The sequence below is a fragment of the Eptesicus fuscus genome, chromosome 25, assembly GCF_027574615.1.
Source record: "Eptesicus fuscus isolate TK198812 chromosome 25, DD_ASM_mEF_20220401, whole genome shotgun sequence".
NCBI lineage: Eukaryota > Metazoa > Chordata > Mammalia > Chiroptera > Vespertilionidae > Eptesicus > Eptesicus fuscus.
Genome location: NC_072497.1, coordinates 669,561 through 696,574, shown reverse-complemented (window position 1 = coordinate 696,574; position 27,014 = coordinate 669,561). Strand labels below are relative to the sequence as shown.

At 63.1% G+C, this 27,014-nt stretch overlaps 2 protein-coding genes across 3 annotated transcripts; one reads left to right on the top strand and one right to left on the bottom strand.

The window, feature by feature from the left end:
- Positions 1 to 549: 549 nt before the first annotated feature.
- Positions 550 to 11,783, top strand: DNAJA4 (DnaJ heat shock protein family (Hsp40) member A4). Its single transcript, XM_054713344.1, has 7 exons — positions 550 to 795; positions 6,010 to 6,190; positions 8,504 to 8,608; positions 9,235 to 9,462; positions 9,596 to 9,826; positions 10,038 to 10,138; positions 10,224 to 11,783. Exons 1-7 carry the CDS (start codon positions 664 to 666, stop codon positions 10,437 to 10,439), a joined length of 1,194 nt encoding a protein of 397 aa, XP_054569319.1. The 5' UTR covers positions 550 to 663; the 3' UTR covers positions 10,440 to 11,783.
- An 814-nt stretch (positions 11,784 to 12,597) lies between these two features.
- On the bottom strand, positions 12,598 to 26,068 carry SKIC8 (SKI8 subunit of superkiller complex). 2 transcript variants are annotated; one of them, XM_008160818.3, is made up of 11 exons: positions 26,006 to 26,068; positions 21,687 to 21,735; positions 20,974 to 21,001; positions 19,644 to 19,749; positions 19,189 to 19,361; positions 18,503 to 18,651; positions 18,202 to 18,295; positions 15,959 to 16,052; positions 14,600 to 14,692; positions 14,168 to 14,246; positions 12,598 to 12,822 (listed from the first exon to the last, which is right to left on the bottom strand). In XM_008160818.3, the coding sequence occupies exons 2-11, from the start codon at positions 21,696 to 21,698 to the stop codon at positions 12,733 to 12,735; spliced, it is 918 nt and encodes a 305-aa protein (XP_008159040.1). In that variant the 5' UTR covers positions 21,699 to 21,735; positions 26,006 to 26,068; the 3' UTR covers positions 12,598 to 12,732. The 2 variants fall into 2 exon arrangements, with proteins under 2 accessions (XP_008159040.1, XP_054569378.1); XM_054713403.1 differs by lacking the exon at positions 26,006 to 26,068 and adding an exon at positions 25,684 to 25,931.
- Between the last annotated feature and the right edge of the window lie 946 nt (positions 26,069 to 27,014).

The following is a 27,014-nucleotide window of genomic DNA, read 5'->3' as shown; positions in this document are numbered from 1 at the left end:
GAGCTGGGTGTTAGGGGCCTGATGTCTCTGTGGATTGGGGATCTCAGGGGCCTGGGGTCCCGGAAGACTGGGGTCCCGGTGGGTGGAAGACACAGGAACCCCTCCCCCTAGGCTTTCCCCTCCCCTGGCTCCCCCCCCCCCCCCGGAGGCGCCCAGAACTGGGCGTGGGGCGCCGGGCGCTATCGCAGGGCTACAGCCTCTCGGGCTCCCGAGGAGGCACCGGGCGGCGCGGGCCTCACACGCAGGCCCGTGACCGCACAGAGGCCCCGCGCCCAGACCGGCCCCGCGGCCCCGCGAACCCGCCCGACCCCGCCGATTCGCACGGCCCGCGCCCCAGCGGGAGGTCCGGGGAGGGGAGTGTGGGCCGGCGGCCGCCCAGCTTCCAGAAAGTTCCGGGCGTTTGTGGCGTCACCGTCCCCGCGGAAACTGCCGCCCGCGCCCCATAAAAGCCGCCGCGGAGGCGCCGGCGCCCCAGTGCGAGCCGGACGGCGCCGGGCGGGCCGTGACGGGATTGTGACGTGACGCGGCCGCGCCGTGACGCGCCGTGACGCGCCGGGCCCGAGCCTGACGGGACGCGGACGCGGCGGGAGGTGACCGGCCGGGCGGGCGGCGGGGCGCGGAGCGGCTCCTGAGCGGCGTCGCCCGCCGCGGCGCGGGGACAAGATGGTGAAGGAGACGCAGTACTACGACATCCTGGGGGTGAAGCCCAGCGCGACGCCCGAGGAGATCAAGAAGGCCTACCGGAAGCTGGCGCTCAAGTACCACCCCGACAAGAACCCCAACGAGGGCGAGAAGGTGGGCGCGAGGGCGCGGGCCGTGGGGGCGCAGCGGCCGGCCGTGGGCGAGAGGGGCCTGGGGACGGGGCGAGGGGGCGCGGGGGGACGTGAGGGAGCGTGAGGGGGCGCGGGGGGACGTGAGGGGACGTGAGGGGGCGCGGGGGGACGTGAGGGGACGTGAGGGGGCGCGGGGGGACGTGAGGGGGCGCGGGGGGACGTGAGGGGACGTGAGGAGGCGCGGGGGGACGTGAGGGGACGTGAGGGGACGTGAGGGGACGTGAGGGGGCGCGGGGGGACGTGAGGGGGCGCGGGGGGACGTGAGGGGGCGTGAGGAGGCGCGGGGGGACGTGAGGGGGCGTGGGGGGACGTGGGGGGGACGTGAGGGGGCGTGGGGGGACGTGAGGGGGACGTGAGGGGACGTGAGGGGGCGTGAGGGGACGCGAGGGGGCGCGGGGGGACGTGAGGGGGCGCGGGGGGACGTGAGGGGGCGTGGGGGGACGTGAGGGGACGTGAGGGGGCGTGAGGGGACGTGAGGGGGCGCGGGGGGACGTGAGGGGGCGCGGGGGGACGTGGGGGGACGTGAGGGGACGTGAGGGGGCGCGGGGGGACGTGAGGGGGCGTGAGGAGGCGTGAGGGGACGTGGGGGGACGTGAGGGGACGCGGGGGGGACGTGAGGGGGCGTGAAGAGCGTGAGGGGACGTGGGGGCGCGGGGGGACGTGAGGGGGCGTGAGGGGGCGCGGGGGGACGTGAGGGGGCGTGAGGGGGCGCGGGGGGACGTGAGGGGACGTGAGGAGGCACGGGGGGACTGAGGGGACGTGAAGGGGCGCGGGGGACGTGGGGGGGGGCGTGAGGGGCGTGAAAGACGTGAAGAGCGTAAGGGGACGTGAGGGGCGCGAGGGGCGTAGGGTTTGTGAAGAGCAGAGGTAAGGGCACGTGAGGAGGCGTAAGGAGCGTGAGGGGACGTGGGGCGACGCGAGGGGCGTAGAGAACGTGGGGGGGACGTGAGGGGGCGTGAGGGGCGCGGAGGACTGGGACGCGGCTGATCCAGGAGCTCGGTGCCGGACTCCAGCGGCCGCAGGTGCGCTTGCGGGACGATGGCGGGAGTTCCTTTGGGCTCGGAGCCCCCAGTGATGCCTGCGCCCAGGACGAGGGTCCCTCCTGGGGTGGCGCCCATCTCGGGTCGGATCCACCTGGCCGCACAGGGAGGGGGGAACCCCTTTTTTCCCTTAAACGGGGGGCGCCGCCCTTTCAAGGGAAGGTCCGGGGCTCCCGGTGACAGAGGCGGATCCCGAGGACCAGCCATGGAGGGAGGGGGGGCAAGGGGGGTGGGAAACGTGCGTAACAGAGAGGCCCGTTCCCGTGCTTTCATCCCCGTGGAGGCCCCACGCCGCCCGCCCGGCCGCCCGGAGAGTGACGGGGAGGACCGGGCACTGTCCCTGGCGGGCCCTCCCGCTCCTTCCGGTCTTGCCAGCTTTCTTTTCTTTTTTTAAATATATTTTATTGATTTTTTTACAGAGCGGAAGGGAGAGGGAGAGAGAGTTAAACATCGATGAGAGGGAAACATCCATCAGCTGCCTCCTGCACACCCCCCACTGGGGAAGTGCCCACAACCAAGGTACATGCCCTTGACCTGAATCGAACCTGGGACCCTTCAGTCCGCAGTCTGACGCTCTATCCACTGATCCACACCAGTTAGGGCATTGCCAGCTTTCTTGTAAAATGTGCGCGTCCCAGACGGTTTTGGGGAGGCCGGGCCTTTGTAGGAGCCGGATAGCAACGACACCCCGCCCACTTTAAAAATATATATATATTATTTTTATTAATTTCAGAGAGGAAGGGGGAGAGAGAGAGAAACATCCATGATGAGACTCACGGATCGGCTGCCTCCTGCACGCCCCACACTGGGGACGGGGCCTGCAACCCGGGCATGTGCCCTGACCTGAATTGAACCCTGACCTCCAGGTTCACAGGTCAATGCTCCAACCACTGAGCCACCCGGGCCGGGGTGCCTGGACCACTCTTGAAGTCACAGGTGTGCCCCCCCCCCCCCCGCAGTTAGACTGGGGGATGGATGCTCAGATCTCGTTACCTGTCTCTGCCTGAGCCGCTCCGGCCTGGGGATGGCCGCTCGGGGCAGGCCGGCGGGTGGCAGGAGTGACGGCATGTTTATATTTAGCCGTCGGCGCCCGGTGTGGCGGTCACAAGCTGAGTGCTTTCCTGGACGGCCATCCGCCGCTCGCTGGCCGTCTCTCTCGTCTATATTTAGGTGGCTTACTGTAGCTTTTAAGGTGACTGTCTCTGGGCTAGGGGTGCCGGTGATTCACAGGGTGCTCCCCGCCCCCACCCCCACCTGTTCACGGTCACCTGTTTTTGAGAAGCAAGCTCCTTGGAGGAGAGCGCATCCAGGTGTCCAGTCTCCCCGTCTCAGAGGGCGGTGTGTGGGAACGCCGCTTTTTATTTATTTATTTAATCGTTTTGTTAATACGTTTTTATTGATTTCAGAGAGGAAGGGAGAGGGAGAGAGAAACATCAAGGATGAGAGAGAATCACGGATCGGCTGCCTCCTGCACGCCCCACACTGGGGATGGAGCCCGCAACCCGGCATGACCAGAACTGAACCCAGGACCCTTCAGTCCATAGGCCAACGCTCTATCCACTGAGCCAAACTGGCCAGGGCTATTTATTTATTTTTAAATATGTTTTTATTGATTCCAGAGAGGAAGAGAGAGAGAGAGCGAGAGAGAAACATCAATGAGGAGAGAGAATCACGGATCGACTGCCTCCTGCACGCCCCACACTGGGGATGGAGCCCATCGAACCCTGACCTCCTGGTTCGTAGGTTTGATGCCCAGCCCCTGGCTGGGCGGGAAGCCACTGTTTAATGTCGGAGTGACCTGCACCGCGTGTTTGTAGGTGTCACCCTGTCGTACCTGCCTGAGCAGGGGTGGGTTGTAGCCTTGCGCCTGCGTATAGCCAGGCGCTGACAGTCACCTCAGTGCGGCTGCTGGTGGTGCGGGCCGGCAGGTCCCTCTCGGCTGGGGATGAGCCCACGGCCAGGAGGCCGACTCGGACCTGGAGACTGAGCCCCGGACCCGGTCCTCCTCCTCCTTCAGTCAGGATTCCATGTGGGCACCTGCATGCCCCCTGCCGCCCACACAGGGCAGGGACTGCGGCCCCCTCGCCCGCGTATGGGCCTCGCGCCTGGCTGTGCAGGGCCGGTGCGGGGCGTTGGTGGGCTGGCCGAGTGGATGGAGGTGTCCCGAGAAGGAAGCACTATATAAAGGATTCGGGGGGGGGGGGTGGAGCAGGGGGCCGGGAGACAGCCCTGTAGAGGCGCAGCTGGGGGGGAAATTCTTGTAGTGAAGGGGGTTAGGGGGTCTGTGGAAATGAGGGCTGGAAATCAAAGGGACGATAGAAACTGCTGTGAAGTTCCCTAGAGAGAACTCATCCATTCATCCATTCATCCATTCATTCATCCATTCAATTCACTCTCTCGTTCGGCAGATACCTTCTGTGTGTGTTGTCCTACTGTGTGCCGGGCACACTGCGTAGACCTTTTCTCCTTTGTGCATAGTTCTCATCCGCTTTACCTGCCGTGGGGGAACATTTTCATTCCTCCCTGCTCCGCCCGTCACTGTATTATTCATGTCTCTTCAAAAATAGATGAAGGCAGGCCTGTCCCCGCGCGCGCTCCCTCGCTCCAGCGAGCCAGGCGGCCGGCGTGCGCTGGTCTTTGTTGGGGCCTGTTGTCCCGGGTTGCTAAGCACTGGGCAGCGTGTGTGGTGTCAGGCGCTCTCCGTGGACTCTGTCCCTGTCTCGTCTGCGGCCGTTCTCTGCGAGACACTGGGCGGCGGGTCAGGGAGCACGTCCCTTCCAGAGGCAGCGATGGGGGTGTTCCTGGCTGTTACCCCAGCTGGCTTTTGAGATGACTTTGGTCTTTTGGACAATTTCACTGTAACTTTTAGTTTGAAGAATAGGCTTTCATGAAAGTTTGAAAAAGTCATAGGAGAGCAGAACAGTGCAGAGAAGTTGGGACGATAGAGGCAAGGCCACCCACTGCGCGCCCCTCCCCGCCCTCCTCGGCCTCCTGCCATGCTCCTCCCAGGATGAGCACACGGGGCGTCACTTCTCGCCCTGGATGTTTTATGTCAGACTAGAGGCCCAATGAATGAAATTTGTGCACAGGTAGGGTCCCTAGGCCTGGCTTGAGATCAGGGTTGATCTGTGGGACTACTGGTGGGGCGATTAGGGCTCCCCCCGCCCCGCACCTGCCTTGGCCCGCCTGGGGTCTGCAGGCTGGGGGCAGCCCCTGCGTGGAGTGTCTGCCCCCTGGTGGTCAGTGCGCATCATAGTGACTGGTCGTTCCACCATTCAGTCGATTTGCATATTAGGCTTTTATTACATAGGACATTTTCCCCAGCTGCTATGTAGTCTCCACGCCATTCTCTTTCCCTCCCAGCAGCAAAGTCACTCCATGAAGGGCCTATGGCCGATGATCACAGGCAGGAAGCTGGTTAGACTCCAGAGCCAGTTCCCTCGCCCACCCCCCCACCCCCGACCCCCACCCCTGTGCAAGACCCAGCCCAGGGTCTCGAGGCGTTCTCCTGTCTTAGTCCTGCAGGATGTCCTTGCGTGTGGGATTTCTGACTCATTCCTTCTTTACTGTTGGATTCCAGCGATGGCCCTTTGGGTGGGAACGCGACGTGTGGGGCATTTTTGGCTGTAGAGCAGGAGATGCATAGCTGAAGGCACGCACCCCGAGAGGATGTGCTGACAGATGAGAGGAGAGGGAGGGAGGGAGGCAGGGAGGGAGGGAGGGAGGTTTGGCCTTGCGATAACTGCGGTCTAGGTTTACACACAGCGCCTGCAGCCTGCAGGGGAGAGGCGCTCACACGATGTCCGTGGCTGATTTCAGGCCAGTAGATGGCAAGCAGTCCCGAGCTGGGGAGCCAGACGCAGTGCCCGCCTGCCCACCTGGGACTCGCCGCGCCCTAGTTCCGCGCCATTTTCCTGTCCGGGCAGCCAGCGTGAGGAGGAACTCCCCTGCCCACTGCTCTCCCTCATTCTCTGCAGTGGCCCCATTTCCCACCTGGCGGGGAGCAAGTGGGAAATTCGGTTCCAGATAATGGACCGACCCGCTGGTTGGGGTGGGGGCCGAACACTTCTGACGCTGCATTCCTGGGGTGGGTTTGCTTCATGACCCAACTCAAGCCATCGCTCTTTCTTTTCAAGTTCAAGCTCATCTCCCAGGCCTATGAAGTGCTCTCAGATCCGAAGAAAAGGGACATCTATGACCAGGGCGGCGAGCAGGCCATCAAGGAGGGGGGCCTGGGCAGCCCCAACTTCTCCTCCCCCATGGACATCTTCGACATGTTCTTCGGCGGCGGCGGGCGGATGGCCAGAGAGAGGAGAGGTCAGTGCTCTGAAGTCCACGCGGGTTGTACGTACAGCTCCAGGTTGCCCGTGACGCAATCAGGACGGATCGGGCCTTAAAGGGGTCGCTGTCGTGGTCTGGGACCCTCAGCTCTAACGACTGCATCGCGTGTCTAGTGTCCAGGCTCCCTGGTGTCTCCGCACATTTAGCCTGCCCCCCTCCAGCCCACGCAAGAAGGGCAGGTGGACTGGCGAGTAGGGAGGAGGGAGGTCACGTTCATCTGCCCTCTTCCTCTCCGTGTGGGGTCCAGCTCCCGAGTGTCCAGACCTGCTGTAGTCGTCAGTGATGCCGCTGCCAAGAGTGCTGTGCCTCTCCCCTGCACGCCGCCCTCCCCGCACACGCCGCCCTCCCCGCACACGCCCTCCTCCCCGCACACACGCCCTCCCTCCCCGCACACACGCCCTCCTCCCCGCACACACGCCCTCCCTCCCCGCACACACGCCCTCCTCCCCGCACACACGCCCTCCTCCCCGCACACACGCCCTCCCTCCCCGCACACACGCCCTCCTCCCCGCACACACGCCCTCCCTCCCCGCACACACGCCCTCCTCCCCGCACACACGCCCTCCCTCCCCGCACACACGTCCTCCTCCCCGCACACACGCCCTCCCTCCCCGCACACACGCCCTCTCTCCCCGCACACACGCCCTCCCTCCCCGCACACACGCCCTCCCTCCCCGCACACACGCCCTCCCTCCCCGCACATACGTCCTCCTCCCCGCACATACGTCCTCCTCCCCGCACACACGCCCTCCCTCCCCGCACACACGCCCTCCCTCCCCGCACACACGCCCTCCTCCCCGCACGCACGCCCTCCCTCCCCGCACGCACGCCCTCCTTCCCGCACACACGCCCTCCTCCCCGCACACACGCCCTCCTCCCCGCACGCACGCCCTCCCTCCCCGCACGCACGCCCTCCCTCCCCGCACACACGCCCTCCCTCCCCGCACACACGCCCTCCCTCCCCGCACACACGCCCTCCTTCCCGCACACACGCCCTCCCTCCCCGCACACACGCCCTCCTCCCCGCACACACGCCCTCCCTCCCCGCACGCACGCCCTCCTTCCCGCGCCTCCTGGCTGGGCCCTGGGCCCCCCTTCGCCTGCACGCAGGGCCTCCTCCACCTGCTCAGGAGACTTTCTAGTCCTTGTCCTTGAACGTCTTTGTAAAAGAACCTCCACCCCCTCTCCCAACAGCATTAAGATGAGCGGTTCCCTCCCCGGACGTGGAGGAGGCTTAGTCTGGGCTGCGTGGCCCTCGGCAGCGATGAGGGTTCTGGCTGTGCTCTCCCTGATCGCCCTGCTCCTAGCCTGCCAGGATGGGGTCCCCTCTGTTCCTAGTGACCCATCTCTGACAGCCCCCCTTCTCAGTGTACTGCTGACAGACTGCTTTGCATCTCGAAACGAGATAGACAGCCGGTGCTGCAACCCAGGACGAAGGCAGAACCAAACCTCTGCGTCGGGCTACGCAAGGCGGTGGTCACAGCGGGCCCTGCGCTCGGCTGGACCTGTTCCCGCGTGATGGTGGGCTTGGAGCTCAGGAGCCTGCCTGAGGGTGCTGGGAACGGCGCGCTGGGCGCCTTGGTGTGGATCAGGGGCCCCGCCCCGTAGTCAGGGTGTGTGGCCTGCTCGCATAGTGACGGCGCGGGCGTGATGAAGCCTGGGGACTCTTGCCTGCCCAGCCTTCTCGCTGTCGTGAGAGGAACGACGTCTCGCCCTTAATTAAGTCGTCTCTCGGGGACAGCCACTAAACAAGGACAGCTTATCCGCGGCCACGAGCAGCCGCGGCTCCCGTGCCCTGGGCCTGAGGGCTGCAGAGGCCCGAGCACAGATCCCGCCCGGCGCACAGACCCCGCCCGCACACAGACCTGGCGTCCGCCGATGAAAGCGCTCCCGCACTTTCACTCCACAGTGATGGGAGGGCTCGGCGTGGGGTGCGTCAGGCTCAGGGAGAGTCTCCAGAGGGTCCCATCAGCGAGGAAAGGGCTCCTTCCGGGGGGCCCAGCGGATCTGTCTCATCGTAGAGAGGGGCCTGCCTTCGGATTTGTTCTAGAAATACAGCTGGACACTCTCTGTGACATCCATAAATGACTAATGAGCTCTTAGCCAGACGGGGTATTGTCTCGCCCCGGCAGAGAGCCAGGGGAACGGGCAGGTGTGAGAGCAGCGCTGCTCCCCAGGGGCAGGGGGAGGGGCTGGGACACAGCCTCGCGTGGTCCGTCGGGGTGGGATGTGACACGTGGCATTGTGACTGCGGTATTCCTAATCGGCCGTTTCTCTCCCCTCCTCAAGGCAAGAACGTTGTGCACCAGCTGTCTGTAACTCTTGAAGATTTATATAACGGAGTCACAAAGAAATTGGCCCTCCAGAAAAATATAATTTGTGAGAAATGTGAAGGTACACACTTTGGAGCGATTCTCAGAGTTCTGATCCCTTAGGTCCGCGAGCAGTTGTGACGGTTTTAAGTTCAGAGGAAGACAGTCTCATCCTCTCAGATGGGGGTCAGCATCCTTTCTCGGTGAAGCCCCGATAGGAAAGGTTTGAGGCCTTGGGGGTCACGTGGGCCCCGTCATAACTGTTCGACTCTTGGTGCACACACAGCCCCAGACGGGACGTGCGCGAGGGGGCGTGCGTGTGTTCCAGCAAAGTTTATTTCCCAAACCAGCAGCCGGCCGGCGCTTCCCGACCCTCGACCTAAATGTACATGCAATTAACGTAATTTTAAAAATCTGGTTTGTCAAGAGCAGTCAGACCCACACTGTCCCCCAAGCACTGGCTGAGCTGGGCAGCCGCCCGTGGACAGGCCGTGTTCTCCCTGGGGTGGGAGAAAACACACGTGATGGGGCTTTAGTGATGAATTCGACGCAGATGTTAACTAACATCTGGCTGCCATCTGCGTGGCTAGGACCACCCATCACGTCCGCATGGCTTGTCATGTTTATGAACAGGCAGAATTTAGACCCCAGGGAAGAGCGCAGCTCACATCTGCCCCGTCCCCCCGTGTGTCCCCCTCACCCCCCCAGGTATCGGAGGGAAGAAGGGCTCCGTGGAGAAGTGCCCGCTGTGCAAGGGCCGGGGCATGCAGGTGCACATCCAGCAGATCGGGCCGGGCATGGTGCAGCAGATCCAGACCATGTGCATCGAGTGCAAGGGCCAGGGCGAGCGCATCAGCCCCAAGGACCGCTGCGAGGGCTGCAGCGGCGCCAAGGTGGTGCTGGAGAAGAAGATCATCGAGGTGCACGTGGAGAGAGGTGAGGCCGCAGCCCCGGCTGCTCTCCCGGGCGGGCGGGCGGGCGGGCACACGCATGCGCGCTGCCTCTGAGGGGCTCTGCGAGGGCGTGGCCCGGAAGAGAGTGGCTAACCAGCAAGGGCGATGTTCCCTAGGCATGAAGGATGGGCAAAAGATTCTGTTTCACGGAGAAGGCGACCAGGAGCCCGAGCTGGAGCCTGGGGATGTCATAATTGTGCTTGATCAGAAGGATCATAGTGTCTTTCAGAGGCGAGGCCACGACCTGGTCATGAAGATGAAAGTCCAGCTCTCCGAGGCCCTCTGTGGCTTCAAGAAGACGGTAACCACCCTGGACGACCGCGTCCTGGTTATTACGTCCAAGTCAGGTAATGCCGCCCGCGTGCTCCCTCTGCCGCCGCCGCCGCGGTCCTGGGCGTGGTTCAGCCACTGGCCGCGCAGCCTGCTTTCACACGCCAGGCTGCTCGTGCTGTGCAAGTTAGTGACTCGATTCATCCAAGTTTAGTCATCGGGGACTTGGAAAATGTGTGCGTTAAAGCCTCTGGCGCCCGTTTCCTGACCCAGCCTCTCCCGCGGCAGGTGAGGTGATCAAGCACGGGGACCTCAAGTGCGTGCGCAACGAGGGGATGCCCATCTACAAAGCGCCCCTGGAGAGAGGCAGCCTGGTGGTGCAGTTCCTGGTCAGTGCCCGGCCGGCCACGCTCCTGGGACACGGGCAGGGGCTCGGCCGGAAGGAAGCCTCATGTCCCGCCCCCTCCCGTCCAGGTCGTCTTCCCCGAGAAGCTGTGGCTTCCTCTGGACAAGCTGCCCCAGCTGGAGGCCCTGCTCCCTCCGCGGCAGACGGTGACCCTCACGGACGACATGGAGCAGGTGGAGCTGCAGGAGTTCAGCCCCAGCGACCAGAGCTGGCGCCAGCACCGGGAGGCCTACGAGGAGGACGACGACGGGCCCCGGGGCGGGGTGCAGTGCCAGACGGCCTGACGGCCGGGGGCGCCACGGCGGCGGATGAACGCGCCCCGCTCTGACAGCTGCGGCGTCCCCTGTGCGTGTTCAGCATTCCCAATGGCTGAGTGTCTTTTTGGGTTTTCTTTTGGTTGTGACCTAAGTTATAGCTTAATTTATATTTAAATGTTCTAAGTGTAAACCTCCTCTCGTCTGCACATGGAATCTGTTTGTTCACGTGTTCAGGACCCACCGGAGGCACCGGGGACCACGCAGGCGTCTCTCGCAGTGGCTTTGCCGTCACTCAGTCCCACATACAGCCCCGCCCAGCGGCCTCCAGGCACCCCCTGGGCCCCGCGGGCTCGGGTCTGGGCTTCTCCCGCCCCCTCGCTGCTCTCAGGGCTGCGAACGGGACGCGAGTCTACGTTCTAGCTGGTCCTCGAGGATGAAAGCACATGGGTGGGCAGCCTGGGCTGCGGCCTGGTTCCCGCGGACGGGCTGCACCCGAGTGCCCGGATCGAGTGCGTGCCTGACCCCCTCCTGGGCGCTTCCCGAGCCTCCAGCCTCCCGGTGAAGACACGCCCGCGTGTGCCAGGGCCCCCACACCTGTTCTTTGTGTTTTGATGATTTTCTGTTGATGTTTGCAATGCTCTCCCACCAAAGTGCTTCCTTGTTAGATGAACCCTCCCTCCCACGTCCCCAGCAGCTTCAGTGCAGCCCCGAGGCCGCGGCCGAGGCAGGGAGAACGCAGGGTTTGGCCCAGGCCCAGGGCACGGCCCGCTTCCTGGATGGCTCAAGAGTCTGGAGGGGCACAGGCCGGGTTCCCCACCTCATTCTCCCAGACCAGCCCCTCCCACAGGACGCCTCTCCCCGCACAGCCATGAAGGGCTCCTGCTCGGCCGCCATCCGGGACCCACACTGACCGCTGCCCTGGGTGGGCGCCCGCTCTGAGTGGCGGCTTGTCGGGAGGGCTGGCAGGCGTTAACGCGTTCCTGGCAGGTAGACCAGGTCAGAACTGAGGGTCACCTCAGCCTTTAGCTGTTACTGACGCTCTCCCTCCCCAAGTCCTTAAAAACACTACCTTCTAAGCCGCTGGGTCAGAGCAGAGGCCTGGTCACCCCCACCCGCACCTGGTCACGCAGCACCCCGCGTGGCTCTGGCCAGGACCCCCCGGGAGGTCGGCCGGCGCAGCAGTTTGCTGGCGGTGGGTACAGAAGGCCCCCGAGCCCTGTGGTGGCTGTCAGGACAGACACGGAACCTGGTCTTCCACACCAGCCCGTGGACACCCATCGCCATGGGCGTGGAGGTGGGATCTGGAGGGTGTTGCTGAAACTGTCCCCACCTGTACCTGTCGCGTCACCATTAAAGTTGAGCTGTATGAGACGCGTGGCTGTGGCTTTACTTTCCGGGCCTCGGGGGAGCGGCGTTGAGTGCAGCCTGCCTCACGGGTGGATGCCACGGAGGGACATTCCACTCACGGAGCTTCTATCGGGGGGTCAACGCCCCGGCAGGTGGGGTAACGGAAGGGGAGCAGTGGGAGCGGGCGAGCCTCGTCCCGGCCACAGAGCAGCTCCCTGGACGCATCTGGCGGGGAAGGGGGGACCTCCGGGCCGGGGATAGGCCGGCCTGCGTGGTCACGGTGAGCGAGCAGGAGAGGGGCGGGGTACAGGACTGACGGGCACGTGAGGTTACGATGAATGAAAGGGACAAGCTCAGTGTCAGCTACGCCTGCCTGAGTTCACTTGCAGACACGGCAGCCTCAGGGCCAGGTGCCCCGGGAGGCGGGCGGGGCCCTGGGGTGCGGGCGGGGCTCCGGGGTGCCGACGGGAGCCCGGACATTCAGGCAGCAGTGCCCAGCAGCAGCTAGAGGCTCCTGAGATGAGCAGGTGAGGCAGAGTGGCCAGGGCCATCACCAACAGCAAGCAGGAAGCTGCCCGACGGGAAGGCCTGCAGGGCGTCCCCCCAGCAGACACCCCATTTCCTTTAGGGCCCGTTCTGGACGGACCCGTTCCCTCCCCAGCTCTCCCTCAGGGGAGCCTGCCTCTGAGCGGGAGGCTCGGGCCTGCCTCTGAGGCACGCACTGTCACGTCAGACGCCGGCTCCCGTCTCTGCCCCGTGACGGGCGCACGGAGAAGGAGCGTGTCCCAGAAGCGGGCGTGGGCATGGACACCACCTGACGTTCAAGCACGAACAGCACTTGCAATAAAACATGAAAATATTTATGTCGTATCTACACACGGAGGTCTCTGCCAGGACAGAGGCCGTGCCTTGCAGCTGGAAGGCAGGAATGTGAGTTCAGTCCGCCCCTCCCTGCAGCCTGCGGGCAGACGCGTCAAATGGGGCAGTCGTAGACGTGAATTTCCTGGTCGTCTCCAACCGACACGATTTTTGAGCCGTTTCCATTGTATTTCACTCCCCAGACCTGCAAATACAGTGAAGAAAGGCCTCCTGACGCCCTTGTTCACGAGCAAACGTCCCACGCGCGTCTCCTCGCACCCAAGCCGGAGGACCCGGGATGAGGGGCTCGTGCCTCTGAACGCGGGAGGCCTCGGTGACCATGCCCCTCGTCTCCCAACGCGAAGATGTCTTTTCTGAGCAGAAACAGGAAGCTCACACCTTTCCGACGCAGGCCCAGGAGAGCCTCGTGCCAGGAGACAGAGCCCCCAGCAGCGCGGGCGCCCAGGGCTCCCGACGAGAGGCCCCCACCACCTGCGCTGTCCCCCCCAGCCCAGGGACGTGCACTGGCTCATGCGCCCCGTGCCCGCCCGTCGGTACTTCTATTCTCAGAGCCCGGTGGAGCCTGCCGGCCCCGGGAGCTGAGGGAACAGAGCCTGCCTCCCTCGCGGACAGTGTCACCCGCACCCCCAGCCTGTCACCCGAACCCCGAGCTGGGCGTCCGGCCCCAACTCGCGCGTGATTGGGCCACACGCACCTCCACGCCCGCCATCTCCCGGGACACCCCACAGCGGCCCCACCCCAGCCAGGACCGACGCTGGGAGTGGAATGGCAAGGTCAAACCCCCTCGACGTTACGGGCAGGGGTTTAAAGTTAAAGGTAAAAAAGCACAAACAATTCCGTTCCCTTTCGTTGCTTCCCGAGTGGAGGGGGATCATCCCAACCCCGTGAGGCCTGCGGGAGCCACGCCCACGGCCAGGCACTTGTGTTTATGCCCGCTGGTTCCGAAGACCCGGGCCCAGCAGCACTGGCCGCCCCGGAGCCGGCAGGAAATGCAGACGCTCGGGCCCAGGCCTCCGAGTGACACCTGCCCTTCCGCCGGATCCCGGGGCTCCGGCGTGGAGCCCCTTCCCCGTTTCAGTTCCTGGCAAAGCTGCGTCCCGTGAGCACAGCCTCCTTTCCTCACGCAAAGACCCAAAGGTGTCCACGTCACAGGGACCAAACCGCCTGCAAGAACTCTGGCTTCCAGTTAAAACACCAGCTCCCCCCAGGACACGTGGCTGTGCGTGAGCCGCGGCCTATGAGCAGGCAGCCCCCCCGCCAGGGTGCACCCAGCCAGGGCGGCACGGGCGGGAGCACTGGACACGCAGGCGTGGAAGGTGTGCGACCAGCACGTGTTTCCTGCCTCCACGTGCCCAGCCTGAGCACAGGACACGGGCTGGATGGGTCCGAGCTCAGCGGCTCAGAGCCGCTCCCCACCCCCCCCCGCCCCCCCGGCCCCGCCGTCCTGACCACCAGCAGCAAGGTCAGGAGGGGCTGGCACGCGGCAGACGCCACAGCGAACCCGAGAGCCGCAGCGTCCGGGGCCGTACCTGATCCTGGTGGTCGAAGAAGGTGTGAACACAAGTCCTCGTTCCAACATCCCAGACTTTCACGCTTTTGTCCGACGAACTTCATGGAAGAGGGAACATTGGTGTCAGAACCCAGGTTCAGGTCCAACTGGAGGAAGCTGACTCCAGATCCCGGACTCTCTGGTGCCGACGCTGCCTGTGCCCTCGTCGGTGGCCTCCCGCCCTGACCCTGACCCTGACCCGCACGGCCCCACGGCCCGGGTTCTCGTCAGGAGCCCCCATCCCTTAACTAACTGCAGGCGGAGCCCCAATTCACAAGGAGAACTACGCGCTGGAACTACGTTCAGAAGGACCCGCGTCTGCTCGAGCGGAGCGCAGCTAACTCCCCTCCTTACACGGAAACCCGCGGCGAGCAAAGGCCACCTGAGTGAGTGTGAGGCGGTGCACACGTACCTGGAAACAAAGTGCGTGTTGTCAGGACAGAAGGCCACGTTCAGCACCCAGGACGCGTGGCCGCTCAGGGTGCCCGCCAAGTTGGCATGTTGTCTGAAACGAGAACGGGTCCAACGCGGAGAGGCGTCAGCTCGGACGAGTCACGGGAGGCACGTGACTAACCTGGGCCCACCTGCTCCCTGACAGCGACAGCATGCGCCCATCACTCACGCCCTCAGGAGGGCACGTCCCCCACGGCAACGGAAAGGGCCACACGGCACTGACCCAGAGCCCTCTGATGCCACGCAGAGCCGGGAACGGGTCCCTGACGAGCAGAGCGCAGCCACTCAGGCAGGAGCCACGCCTCCCTGCAGGTGCACTGACCACCCACATGGCTTGGAGAGGACACTTTAAAAATATACACCGAGTGGCCAGATTATGATGATCTCTGAACGCATAATCATCTGGCCACTCCGTGTATATCCTATAGAATAAAAGCTAATATGCAAATTGTCTCGACCAGGAGTTCGACCAGCAGGCAGGCCAGCCAACCGCCCGTGTCCTCTCCCCCTCCCCCTGGCCAGGCTGGCCGGACCCCACCCATGCACGAATTCATGCACCGGGCCTCTAATACACACACACACACACACACACACACACACACACACACACAAACTGAGTGGCCAGATGATGATCTCTGAACACATAATTATCTGGCCACTCCGTGTATATCCTATAGAATAAAAGTCTAATATGCAAATTGTCCCCTCAACCAGGAGTTCGACCAGCAGGCAGGCCAGCCAACCGCCCGTGTCCCCTCCCCCTGGCCAGACCCCACCCATGCACGAATTCATGCACCGGGCCTCTAATATATATATATACATACACACATACACTGAGTGGCCAGATTATGATGATCTCTGAACGCATAATCATCTGGCCACTCAGTGTCCTTCTCTTGAGCCCCTCATTGATTGGATATCGAAGACACTATAAATCGTGCACCTGATCAGTTCTCCCCTTTGCACTGGCTGATAGAAAGCTCAGGGCAAACAGGTGGCTGATCTCCAGCCAAAGTCTAGAATCCTTTTGGGACCCATTGGAGATACAAACACACGGAGTGGACAGATTATTATGCGTTCAGAGATCATCATCTGGCCCCTCAGTGTATATATTGCCCTGGCTCAATGGATAGAGCATCGGCCTGTGGACTGAAGGGTCCCGGGTTCGATTCCGGTCAAGGACACATGCCCAGGTTACAGGCTCAATCCCCAGTGAGGGGCGTGCAGGAGGCGGCCTCCAGGACACCCCACACGCCCCGTCCCGTGTGACCCGACACGCGTCCTTAGCAACAAGAGACCAGCTCGGCAGGTGACTCACACGTCGTAGATCTTGATGTAGCCATCGTCCGAGGCCGTGACGAGGAGCTGGGAGTCCGGGGAGAAGGTCAGGGAGCGGATGGGCATGGCGTGGCCTGGAACCACAGGGCCTCGTGAGCCGGGGTCACTGTCCCTTCCCGTCCCCCCATCCCCCGTGCTGCCCCTGGCTGTGCCCGCAGACGAGGCTGAGTGCCCTCCCAGGTGCCCGTCAGAGGGGCACCGACGGCCTTGCCTCCCGTGACTGGACGTCCCGTCCCCGAGGCCCAGCCCGAGTTTCTCCTCAGCTCCCCCCACCAGTGACCTCAGCACACGGCTCAGAACAGCCGCTCTGCGCGGGCGAGGCCACACAGACCCCGGGGCCTTCTGACCAAACGGGAGCCGTCTCCCTGCAAACCCCCCGCCTGGGGAGGACGAGCTGAGGGGGGCAGCTCCTTGGGACGCCTCAGAGCAGCGCGGCCACCTCCCTCCAGGCCCAGCCCCCTGCCCAGGGACACAGTGTGGGGCGGGCACCCCATTCACTCAGGGACACAGTGTGGGGCGGGCACCCCATTCACTCGGGGACACAGTGTGGGGCGGGCACCCCATTCACTCAGGGACACAGTGTGGGGCGGGCACCCCCATTCACTCAGGGACACAGTGTGAGGCGGGCACCCCATTCACTCAGGGACACAGTGTGGGGCGGGCACCCCATTCACTCAGGGACACAGTGTAGGGCGGGCACCCCCATTCACTCAGGGACACAGTGTGAGGCGGGCACCCCATTCACTCAGGGACACAGTGTGGGGCGGGCACCCCATTCACTCAGGGACACAGTGTTGGGCGGGCACCCCCATTCACTCAGGGACACAGTGTGAGGCGGGCACCCCATTCACTCAGGGACACAGTGTGGGGCGGGCACCCCCATTCACTCAGGGACACAGTGTGAGGCGGGCACCCCATTCACTCAGGGACACAGTGTGGGGCGGGCACCCCATTCACTCAGGGACACAGTGTGGGGCGGGCGGGGACACAGTGTGGGGCGGGCACCCCCATTCGCTCGGGGACACAGTGTGGGGTGGGCACCCCCATTCACTCAGGGACACAGTGTGGGGCGGGCACCCCATTCTCTCAGGGACACAGTGTGTGGCGGGCACCCCATTCACTCAGGGACACAGTGTGGGGCGGGCACCCCATTCACTCAGGGACACAGTGTGGGGCGGGCACCCCATTCACTCAGGGACACAGTGTAGGGCGGGCACCCCATTCACTCAGGGACACAGTGTGGGGCGGGCACCCCATTCACTCAGGGACACAGTGTGGGGCGGGCACCCCATTCACTCAGGGACACAGTGTGGGGCGGGCACCCCATTCACTCAGGGACACAGTGTGGGGCGGGCACCCCATTCACTCAGGGACACAGTGTGGGGCGGGCACCCCATTCACTCAGGGACACAGTGTGGGGCGGGCACCCCATTCACTCAGGGACACAGTGTGGGGCGGGCACCCCATTCACTCAGGGACACAGTGTAGGGCGGGCACCCCATTCACTCAGGGACACAGTGTGGGGCGGGCACCCCATTCACTCAGGGACACAGTGTGAGGCGGGCACCCCATTCACTCAGGGACACAGTGTGGGGCGGGCACCCCATTCACTCAGGGACACAGTGTGGGGCGGGCACCCCATTCACTCAGGGACACAGTGTGAGGCGGGCACCCCCATTCACTCAGGGACACAGTGTGGGGCGGGCACCCCATTCACTCAGGGACACAGTGTGGGGCGGGCGGGGACACAGTGTGGGGCGGGCACCCCATTCACTCAGGGACACAGTGTGGGGCGGGCACCCCATTCACTCAGGGACACAGTGTGGGGCGGGCACCCCATTCACTCAGGGACACAGTGTGGGGCGGGCACCCCATTCACTCGGGGACAGTGTGGGGTCGGCGGGGACACAGTGTGGGGCGGGCACCCCATTCACTCGGGGACACAGTGTGGGGCGGGCACCCCATTCACCCTGGGACACAGTGTGGGGTGCCCGTCACCAAGCAGGAGCTGCTCTCTCGTCACTAAGGACGCCGCTCCGGGGCTTGGAGTGGACTCGGCAGAACGAGACACGTGCAGCGGGAGCCAGCAGGGCCGGGAGGTGACCCCAGGGTCCGTGCACCCGGAGGCGGGAACCTCACACCCAAGGCCGACCGCTCCACGGGGCTCCCCTTCCCCTCCCCCTCTCCCCTCCCCCTGCGGACCGAGAGGCGCGAGGCGCGTACCCTCCAGCGTGTGCAGCAGCTTCCCGGTCGCGATGTCGAAAATATTGATGATGCCGTCGATGGCTCCGCTGGCCAGGTACTTCCCGTCGGGGCTCTGCGCACAGAACACGTGGACGCGTGAGACGTGGGGCCAGCCCGCACACACAGCGCCCCTGCCGGCTGCGGTCCCGCGGGCTGGCCGGCCACCCCCTCCGCCCCCATCACCCCCAGGGCGACAGGGGGAGCCGGCGGCGGGGACACGTGGGCCGTGCGCGCAGGGGTGGGGTGGGGTGGGGGGGGCGCGGAGAGCGCGGCTCCTCACGTAGGCGATGCTGAGGATGAACTTCCCGCGCGTGTCCAGGGAGTACTCCTTCTTCCCGCTCTCCACCCCGAAGATGTTCACTTTCCCCACGTGCGTGCCGGTGGCCAGGTGCTGGGAATCGGGAGAGAAGGCCAGCGTCCAGGCGTCCACTGCGCAGAAGGAGAGGGAAAGGCAGTGAGACGGAGGGAGCCCGGTCCCAAAGCGCGTGGAGCGCGGTGGTTCGGGGAGCGGAGCAGCCACCCAGTGTCACAGCTTCTCCCGGGAAACAAGCCCCCCCAACAGGCCGGCCGCGCCAGGCGTCCCCACAAGTGGCTTCCGCACGAACGCACGAGCGCGGAACCGGGGAAGCGCCCGACGCCGTCCACGGTGGCTCCGCGGGCAGGTGTGGCCCCTCCTCCCCGGGAGGAGGCTGCGCGTAACGAGGGACAAACCTCTGGTCGCACCGCACCCGGGACCTCGAGCCGCCACACAGGAAAGCACGAGGACGTGCGAGAGTTTTCCCAAAAGGCAACACGACGGACAGGGCAGAGGCCGAGGGGGCGATGGAGGAAGCGCCCCGCTCCAGCCGCACCCCCGGCCCTGGCGTCCCCCACAGCTCCAGCCGCAGGAGCCACGGACCCGGAGCCCGGCCCCGGGTGCCCTCGGTCCAGGCCGCCGAGAACCGCCGTCCGCCCCGGTGGACTCACCCGGCCCCGCGTCGATGGACTTGATCTGCTTGCCGTTCTCCAGGTCCCAGAGCCGGATGTGGGCGTCGAGGGAGCTGGAGGCGGCGACGGGCAGCGTGTGGCTGATGTCCACGGACACGACGCCCAGCTGGTGCCCCTCCAGGCTCCACTGCAGGTCCAGCCGCTCGTCATGCCTCCCGGGGGACAGAGAGACGGGTTTCTTCAACACAACCCCGACCCGCACGGCACCGGCCCGCGGCCACGCGTGACCAGAGTCGGCGGGATGGAGACTCGGGGGCGTGAGGAGCCCCAGGCACCAAGGGCAGCCGAGGGCGACCTTGGCCTCACCCGAGTCACAGGGAGGCAGGGGGAGACGAGGGCCCCTCCCACACCACGCGGCCCACACTGTTCTGTCTGGAGAACAGGGAGCCCTTTCCTGCCCGCACGGGGAGCAGGCCGCCGTCGGGGAGGCTCACCATTTCCAGACCTTCACCAGGTCGTCCAGGGAGCCCGTGACCACCGTCTCCACGTTCTCCTTCTTGTTGGTCCCCCAGGCCACCGACCAGATGGCGTCATCGTGGGCTGGAACGGAAGCTGCCCTTTAGGACGACCTCGACGCCGACCGCGCCCCCAGAACGGAGCCAAGCGCCGTCCCCCCTCCCGCAGGCACACCCGCCTCTGCTTCGCGAGCGCTTTCCCGGGGGCTCGTAGGACGACTGTGGGAATGGAGGTTCCGAGGAAGCCCCGCTCCAAGCCCAGGCTGGCCGGCGGAGGCGCCGTCTGGAATCGCTCGCTGCCACCGCCTGATGGAGACGGCCCCCCACCGCCCGCCCGAGAGAGCCCTCAGCCGGGCAGGAGCTGCCCCCCCGCATCTGGGAGCCGCTGGGCATGGACTGCGACCACCAGAGGCCTGAGCACAAGCCGCCTTGGCCACAGTGTGTGTGCTGCGTCGGGGGCCGGGGACCCCATTAATCCCCCGGAAGTACCATCTCCATTTGCTGCCACCACAACCCTACGGAGCAGGCGCTGTGACAGCACCTCACGCTCCAGACAAGGGGTCGGAGGCTCGGAGGAGCCTGCGGTGCAGCCGGGGGGCTCAGGGGCTGCGAATCGGCCCACGAACCAGATCACTGGGCCGGTTCCTGGACTGAGGACTGGTCCTTCGTGAGGGAGTGCAGGAGGCAGCCAGTGGGTGCTTCTCTATCCTCCCTTCCCCTCTCTCTACAATCAATTTTTTTAAATATATTTTATTGATTTTTTACAGAGAGGAAGGGAGAGGGAGAGAGAGAAACATTGATGAGAGAGAAACATCCATCAGCTGCCTCCTGCACACCCCCTACTGGGGATGTGCCCGCAACCAAGGTACATGCCCTTGACCGGAATCGAACCCAGGACCCTTCAGTCCGCAGGCCGATGCTCTATCCACTGAGCCACACCGGCTAGGGCTACAATCAATTTTTAAAATGTTTTTTCAAAAAGAGAGAGAGAGTTCACTGGAACTCCAAGGCTAAGAAGGGGCAAAGCTGGGGCTCAAAGCCGACCTCGCTGTTAATGGGTGTCCCCGCGGGCCCCCCATGTGCAGCGGCCTCTGGGGGGGCCGCCCCCTCTGGGGGCCACCCCGGCAGTGGGGAAGCCCTCCGGCCCGCTGTCTGCCTCCCCTGCCTGCGTTGTTGTGTTTAAGTGAAGCTGTGATCTTCCTGCAGGGAGTACACTGGGCATGGCGTGCCTGGTCGGCATGACAACAGCGCTTCAAGGAGCCAGGACCACCGGTCCCCACAGGGAATGGGAGGGGGGCAGGCTGCTCACCTTGCTCCTGCTTGAAGAGAATGCTGTACTGGAAAAGAACGGAAGCCACGTTAGACCAGCGGTCAGAGTGCAGACGTATCGCATCCCCTCCCGCCTCCCCGCCGCGCCCCCGGAGACACAGTCACCACTACTTCCTGTCACCCTGACCCGCACACTCCTGACTCGGGCTCGTGCAAGGTATGCAGTCACACCAGGAACCATTAGTTCTTAGAGAAACTGGCCCGGCCGGCGTGGCTCCGTGGGTGAGCACCGACCTAGGAACCAGGAGGTCAGGGTTCGATTCCCGGTCAGGGTTCGATTCCCGGTCAGGGCACAGGCCCGGGTTGCAAGGGTAGTTTCTCCACTGCCCTAAGAGACTAACAAACATGCTCTTTCCTGCTCTGCTCACCCGGAAGCCCAGGGCCCGCCGAGCTTCGTTCCTGCTGTTGTGTCACAGGCACAGCCTGCAGAGCGACCCGTTAACCTCGTCCCCGATCTGATCACAAAACGGGTCTCCTCTGCTGATCTCCGTTTCCTGTGCTTTTGTGCACGGATTCTCCCAGCCCCTCACCCCTGTGCACCGGGAGATGCGGGGAGCACGCTCCTGCTCCTGGCGCTGTGCGGGGCGGCCACCGCCTCGCGTGGTCAGGAGGGAGCAGGACCCAGAAGCCGGTGCCCGGCCACCCGACGCCCGCCGGAGACCCGCTGGTGCGCCCCCGCCCCCCCAGCTTTACCTGGTTGGTCATGTCCTCGGCCGGGCGAAGGGCTCCAGGCCAGGCGGCTCTGCGGGAACAACAAACACGGGCTCAGTGAGGGGTGCCCTCAGCACAGGGTTCCACAGGGGGCTCCCCTGGACCGCAGATGCCCCGACACGTTCCCCAGGTCGGTCCCAGGAGCTCCCCTCGCCAGGTCCTCAGAGCCGTGGAATCTGCCAACAACCCGTCTCGCCCCATGTTTCCTTCTCTCCAAACCTGACCCCAGAGGGGACCGGTCTCCGCCCCCTGCCGCTCTTCAGAGAGAGAGAACCACGGGCCTTTGATTTATTTACTAGAGGCCTGGTGCACGACATCTGTGCACTGGGGGGCGAGGGATCCTTCAGCCCGGCCCACGCCCTCTCGCAGTCCGGGAGCCCTCAGGGGATGTCCGACCGGGAGCGGGCTTAAGCCATCAACAGGACAGCCTTAGCGCTGCCGCAGAGGTGGGTCACTGCACGCGCCAGCCATCAGCCCGGCTTGTGGCTGAGCCACTGACAACCAGGTTGGCCAGCGGGGGAGGGACCGTGGGAAGGCTCCAGGGTGTATATAAACGCCCGTCAAGCTCAGTCCCGATCAGCCAGACCCCAGAAGCAAGCTAACCCACAGGTCAGTGTCGGCCCCCTGGTGGTCAGTGCACGTCATAGCAAGCAGTTGAGCAGACTTAGCATATCATTAGCATATTACGCTTTGATTGGTTGAATGGCCAACTGGACGACTGGACACTTAGCATATTGGGCTTTTATTCTATAGGATTATTTTTAATCCTCACTCGAGCCTACTTTTCCATTGGTTTTTAGGGAGAGTGGAAGGGACAGAGAGACAGAGAAACATTGATGTGAGAGAGACACATCGATTGGCTGCCTTCGCACGTCCCAACCAGGGCTGGGGACTGAGCCTGCAACCGAGGTACCTGCCCTTGACCACAGTCGAACCCGGGACCCTTCGGTCCCCAGGCCGACGCTCTTCCCGCTGAGCCACAGGCTCTTTCATTTCCCATGGCTCCCGGGGGAATACTGGGCTCCGGTCCTGCGAGCTTCTGGGAACAACATTTCTGCCCACTGATCAGTACGTGACTGTGTGTGTGTGTCTCTGTTTAAAGACATCTTACTACACGTTGGTGATTCACTGACACTGAACTCATGCCCGGCAGCACTGGCTGCCTATCGGGAGCTCATCTGACACGTATGTTCTCTGCGCCCCGCACTGAGGGACACGAAGACGCACCTCCGCACTGTGCTCGGGGACTACTTTCAGCAGCAAAACCACCAACAAGAAGCACAGACATGCAAAAGTCATGGCTCTGCACAGGCTGGAAAAGGACACGCTTCCAATATGAGCTGGAACAAGAAGGCACCTATGTCACGTGTGTCACGTGACCTGAATTCCTCGCCTCCCCCCCACGCCCTCAAAAGACCACGAAAGCACTGGTTTGGGGGCAAACAATACATCTTAGCAAGTAGGCGGTTTTGCAAATACGGAATCTGAAAGTAATAAGGATCAACTGTAGGCCAAAACAAGTTTTATGGAAAGACAAAAAGTGTGTGTGACCGTGTAACGTGATCTTTTAGTCATCTGTTCTGTAACAACTAGAGGCCCAGCGCACGATTAAATCGTGCACGTGTAGGGTCCCCTAGGCCTAGCCTGCCATCAGGGCCATGTCCGCTGCCCTGCGACGCCTCCCTCGTTCCGCCGACGCTGCCGGCCCCACGGGAGGGTGGGGGGAGGACGCAAGAGGGGCTCCATGCACCCCTGGTGACGGGTCACTCGGTCGTTACGCGTTACAGCCACTGGCCTTTTATAACATAGATATCCAGCAGCAAGTCTGGCGACCGCCACGGCTTCAAAGTCGTGATGCGCTTTCACAGTGTCCTAAGATGTGGAACTACCTGTGATTTCTACTGGTGACACGACACAGTGAATACCGCGATTTTGCCGCCTCCATTCATAATTGCAAAAAACGCTAAGTTCCCGCTAGAGGCCCGAGAACATAACGATGCACTATTTCTGCTCATCCATGTTCATTTCTATTCAAGAGTAAAAGAGATGGCACAGCTAAGGCATCCGAGGCTCAGGTCAGTGACTGGCTTTCAATCTGCAAACTCCAGAAGGCGACTGTGAAAGGTTTCCGAGAATAACAGGGGAAAAAAACAACCAAAGATTTCTAAATTATTCTTTTTTTAAAAAAATATATATATTTTTATTGATTTTTTACAGAGAGGAAGGGAGAGGGATAGAGAGTTAGAAACATCAATGAGAGAGAAACATCGATCAGCTGCCTCTTGCACACCCCCCACTGGGAATGTGCCCGCAACCAAGGTACATGCCCTTGACCGGAATCGAACCTGGGACCCTTCAGTCCGCAGGCCGACGCTCTATCCACTGAGCCAAACCGGTTTTGGCCTAAATAATTCTTGAAGATGTCGACCACACTGGTTATGCACAACTTGTCTGTCCCCCAAGACACGGTCCTGCCCGGGGTAGGAGGGAGGGCGAGGAGCTCAAGCCAGTTTTGCTGACGTGCCCAGCATCCCACCTGTGCCCAGGCACCTGCCCTCTCCCCTCCCAACCCCCGCCTCACACGCAGCAACGGAGACAAACAAGAAACTGTGGGAGGGCCTGCAGGAGGCCAACGCCCAAGAGCCAGCCTCCTCAAGACAAAGGTGAACTTCCATCAAGAAGTAAACATCGGCCCTGGCCAGTGTGGCTCAGTGGATAGAGCGTCGGCCTGCAGATTGAAGGGTCCCGGGTTTGATTCCGGTCAAGGGCATGGACCTTGGTTGCGGGCACATCCCCAGTGGGGGGCGTGCAGGTGGCAGCTGATGGATGTTTCTCCCTCATCAATGTTTCTAACTCTCTATGCCTCTCCCTTGCTCTCTGTAAAAAAATCAATAAAATACATTTTTTTAAAAAGAAGTAAACATTCCGCCCGGCTGGGGTGGCTCAGTGGCTGAGCCTCGACCTATGAACCAGGAGGTCAGGGTTCGATTCCTGGTCAGGGCACATGCCCGGCTTGCGGGCTCCATCCTCAGTAAGGGGCGTGCAGGAGGTGGCTGGTCCATGATTCTCTCTCATCACTGATGCATCTCTCTCTCTCTCCCTTCCTTTATGAAAACATATTTTTTAAAAGTAAACATTCTAATTTGGAAACAGCCTAAGTGCCCATCAGCAGGTGAGTGGATTAAAAAACTGAGGTATGTCTACACGACGGAATACTACGCTGCTATAAAAAAGAAAGCACTTTTACCATTTGCAGCAGCATGCATGGACCTGGAGAGCATTATGCTAAGCGAAATAAGCCAGTTGGAGAAAGATAAATATCACATGATCTCACTCATTTGTGGGATAGAATGATCAACATGAACTGATGAACAAAAACAGATCCAGAAACAAATGGGGGGGGGGGGTAGAGAGCAACCAAAGGACTTGTACGCATGCGTATTAGCATAACCAATGGACAAAGACACTGGGGCGGTGGGGGCTTGCCCCGGGTGGGAATGGCTGGGGGCGGAGGGTCAATTGTGGGGGGGAAAGACATGCAAAACTTTAGACAATAAAAAAAGTAAACATTCTAGGATGTGCCGAGTCGGGCCCAGTTTTAAGTTCTAGGCACTTGGATTAGCTCGCTCCCCCCCCCCCCAGTAGGTACCCTTACTCTTCCCTCCTCCTTCCTGACAAGGAAAGGGAGACAGGGAGGCGAAGCTGGTGGAGACAAGCTCTGACCAGGCCTCCAAGCCACATCCCCGCTCACCCCAGGCTCTGATAGCAACTCATGGCAGAGCTGAGAGGACCCCAAACCCTCCTCTGCCCCCGTCTTTCCCCCACAATTACCCACGCGGAATTCACTGCTCGCTCCTCTGCGTTTCCAACACAAAACACAACAAAAACACACCCCACGTGCCTCTCTTGGCGCGATCAGGCAGGACTGACCCACAAGACCCCACGGCACCGGGACCACGGAACACAGGCGCGCTGGTACCTGCCCGGTGATGGGAGGCCCGCTCCCTGCGAAGACAGCGTGGCCCTCCTCCGGGGAGGCTCGGTTCGGACGGGCTTCCCCCTACGGGGACGAGGACACCAGCCCTCATCTCGAGGCTGCCCGGAACATGCCCAGGACGCGCCCCGACGGGGAGCGGGGCAAACGGAGGCACAGAGGCGACCTGGGGCCCGCGGCCTGCGGCCACCGTGAGCGGGCCTGCTGGGCGGCAGCCTCGGGCTCGCCTTGGCTCCCCCGCCGTCCCGCCCGGGCCATCAGTGGCCCGGACGGCGACCACCCCCACCGGCCTGAGAGCCCGACTCACCGGCTCACTGCCCCGTCGCACAGTCCCGGCGCGCGTCTGACGAAAGCGCCACGCGACCGCGACGCTGGGCTATGAGCTCACGGAGGGGCGGGGCATCTCCCAGGGCAACCGCGCCGAAGCCACGCCCAACGGGGGGCGGGGATTGCGCGGAGATCACGCCCCTTTCCGCTGAAGGCCCGGTAGGCCACGCCCCCTCCCCTAGGGGCGGGGCCTCGGTCACCGGCTCCTGGAGGCGCCCACAAGCCTGGGGCTTGACCACGGATGGCCACAGGGTGGCAGTGCCCGCCTGCCGTGGGCCACCTGCCGGGCACTTGCTGGTGGGGATGAAGCGGCTGGCACCTGCTTGCCCGCACTCTTCAGCTACCCCAGCCCCACAGGCTGCTGAGTCATTATGGGACCCCAGACAAGGGCCTCCCGGGCCTCCGTTTCCTCCTGCAGAAAATGGGAGACCCAACACCATGGCCTTCGCCCCTAGAGCATGGTTAGGAGCACCTGGCTGGGATGGCTCAGTGGCTGAGCGTCGACCTAGGAACCAGGAGGTCACGGTTGGATTCCCAGTCAGGGCACAGGCCTGGGTTGCACGCTCGACCCCCAGTGTGGGGCGTGCAGGAGGCGGCCGATCCATGATTCTCTCTCATCATTGATGTTTCTGTCTCTGTCTCCCTCTCCCTTCCCCTCTGAAATCAATAAAATACATTTTTTTAAAAAGAAAATGGGCAGGAGCTACCCTACAATGGTAGACTGAGTCACAAGCCCAGGGCAGCCAAGGTGAATTTGGAGGGCACAGGGCCTGGGCATCCGGAAAGGGGGCGGGGGCAGTCAGGCCCAGCAGTGCATAGAACTGGGGCAACCGACGCCACCACGACCTCCCAGGCCTCTCTGGCAGCAAAGTCAGGCAGGGAGCCAAGGAAGCCAGGTGGGCTGCCAGGAGGCAGCGGCGGGGGCAGAACTGGGTGGGCGGGTGAGGAAGCTGTGAGCCAGCGCCTAGGCTGCAGAGAACGAGACAGGA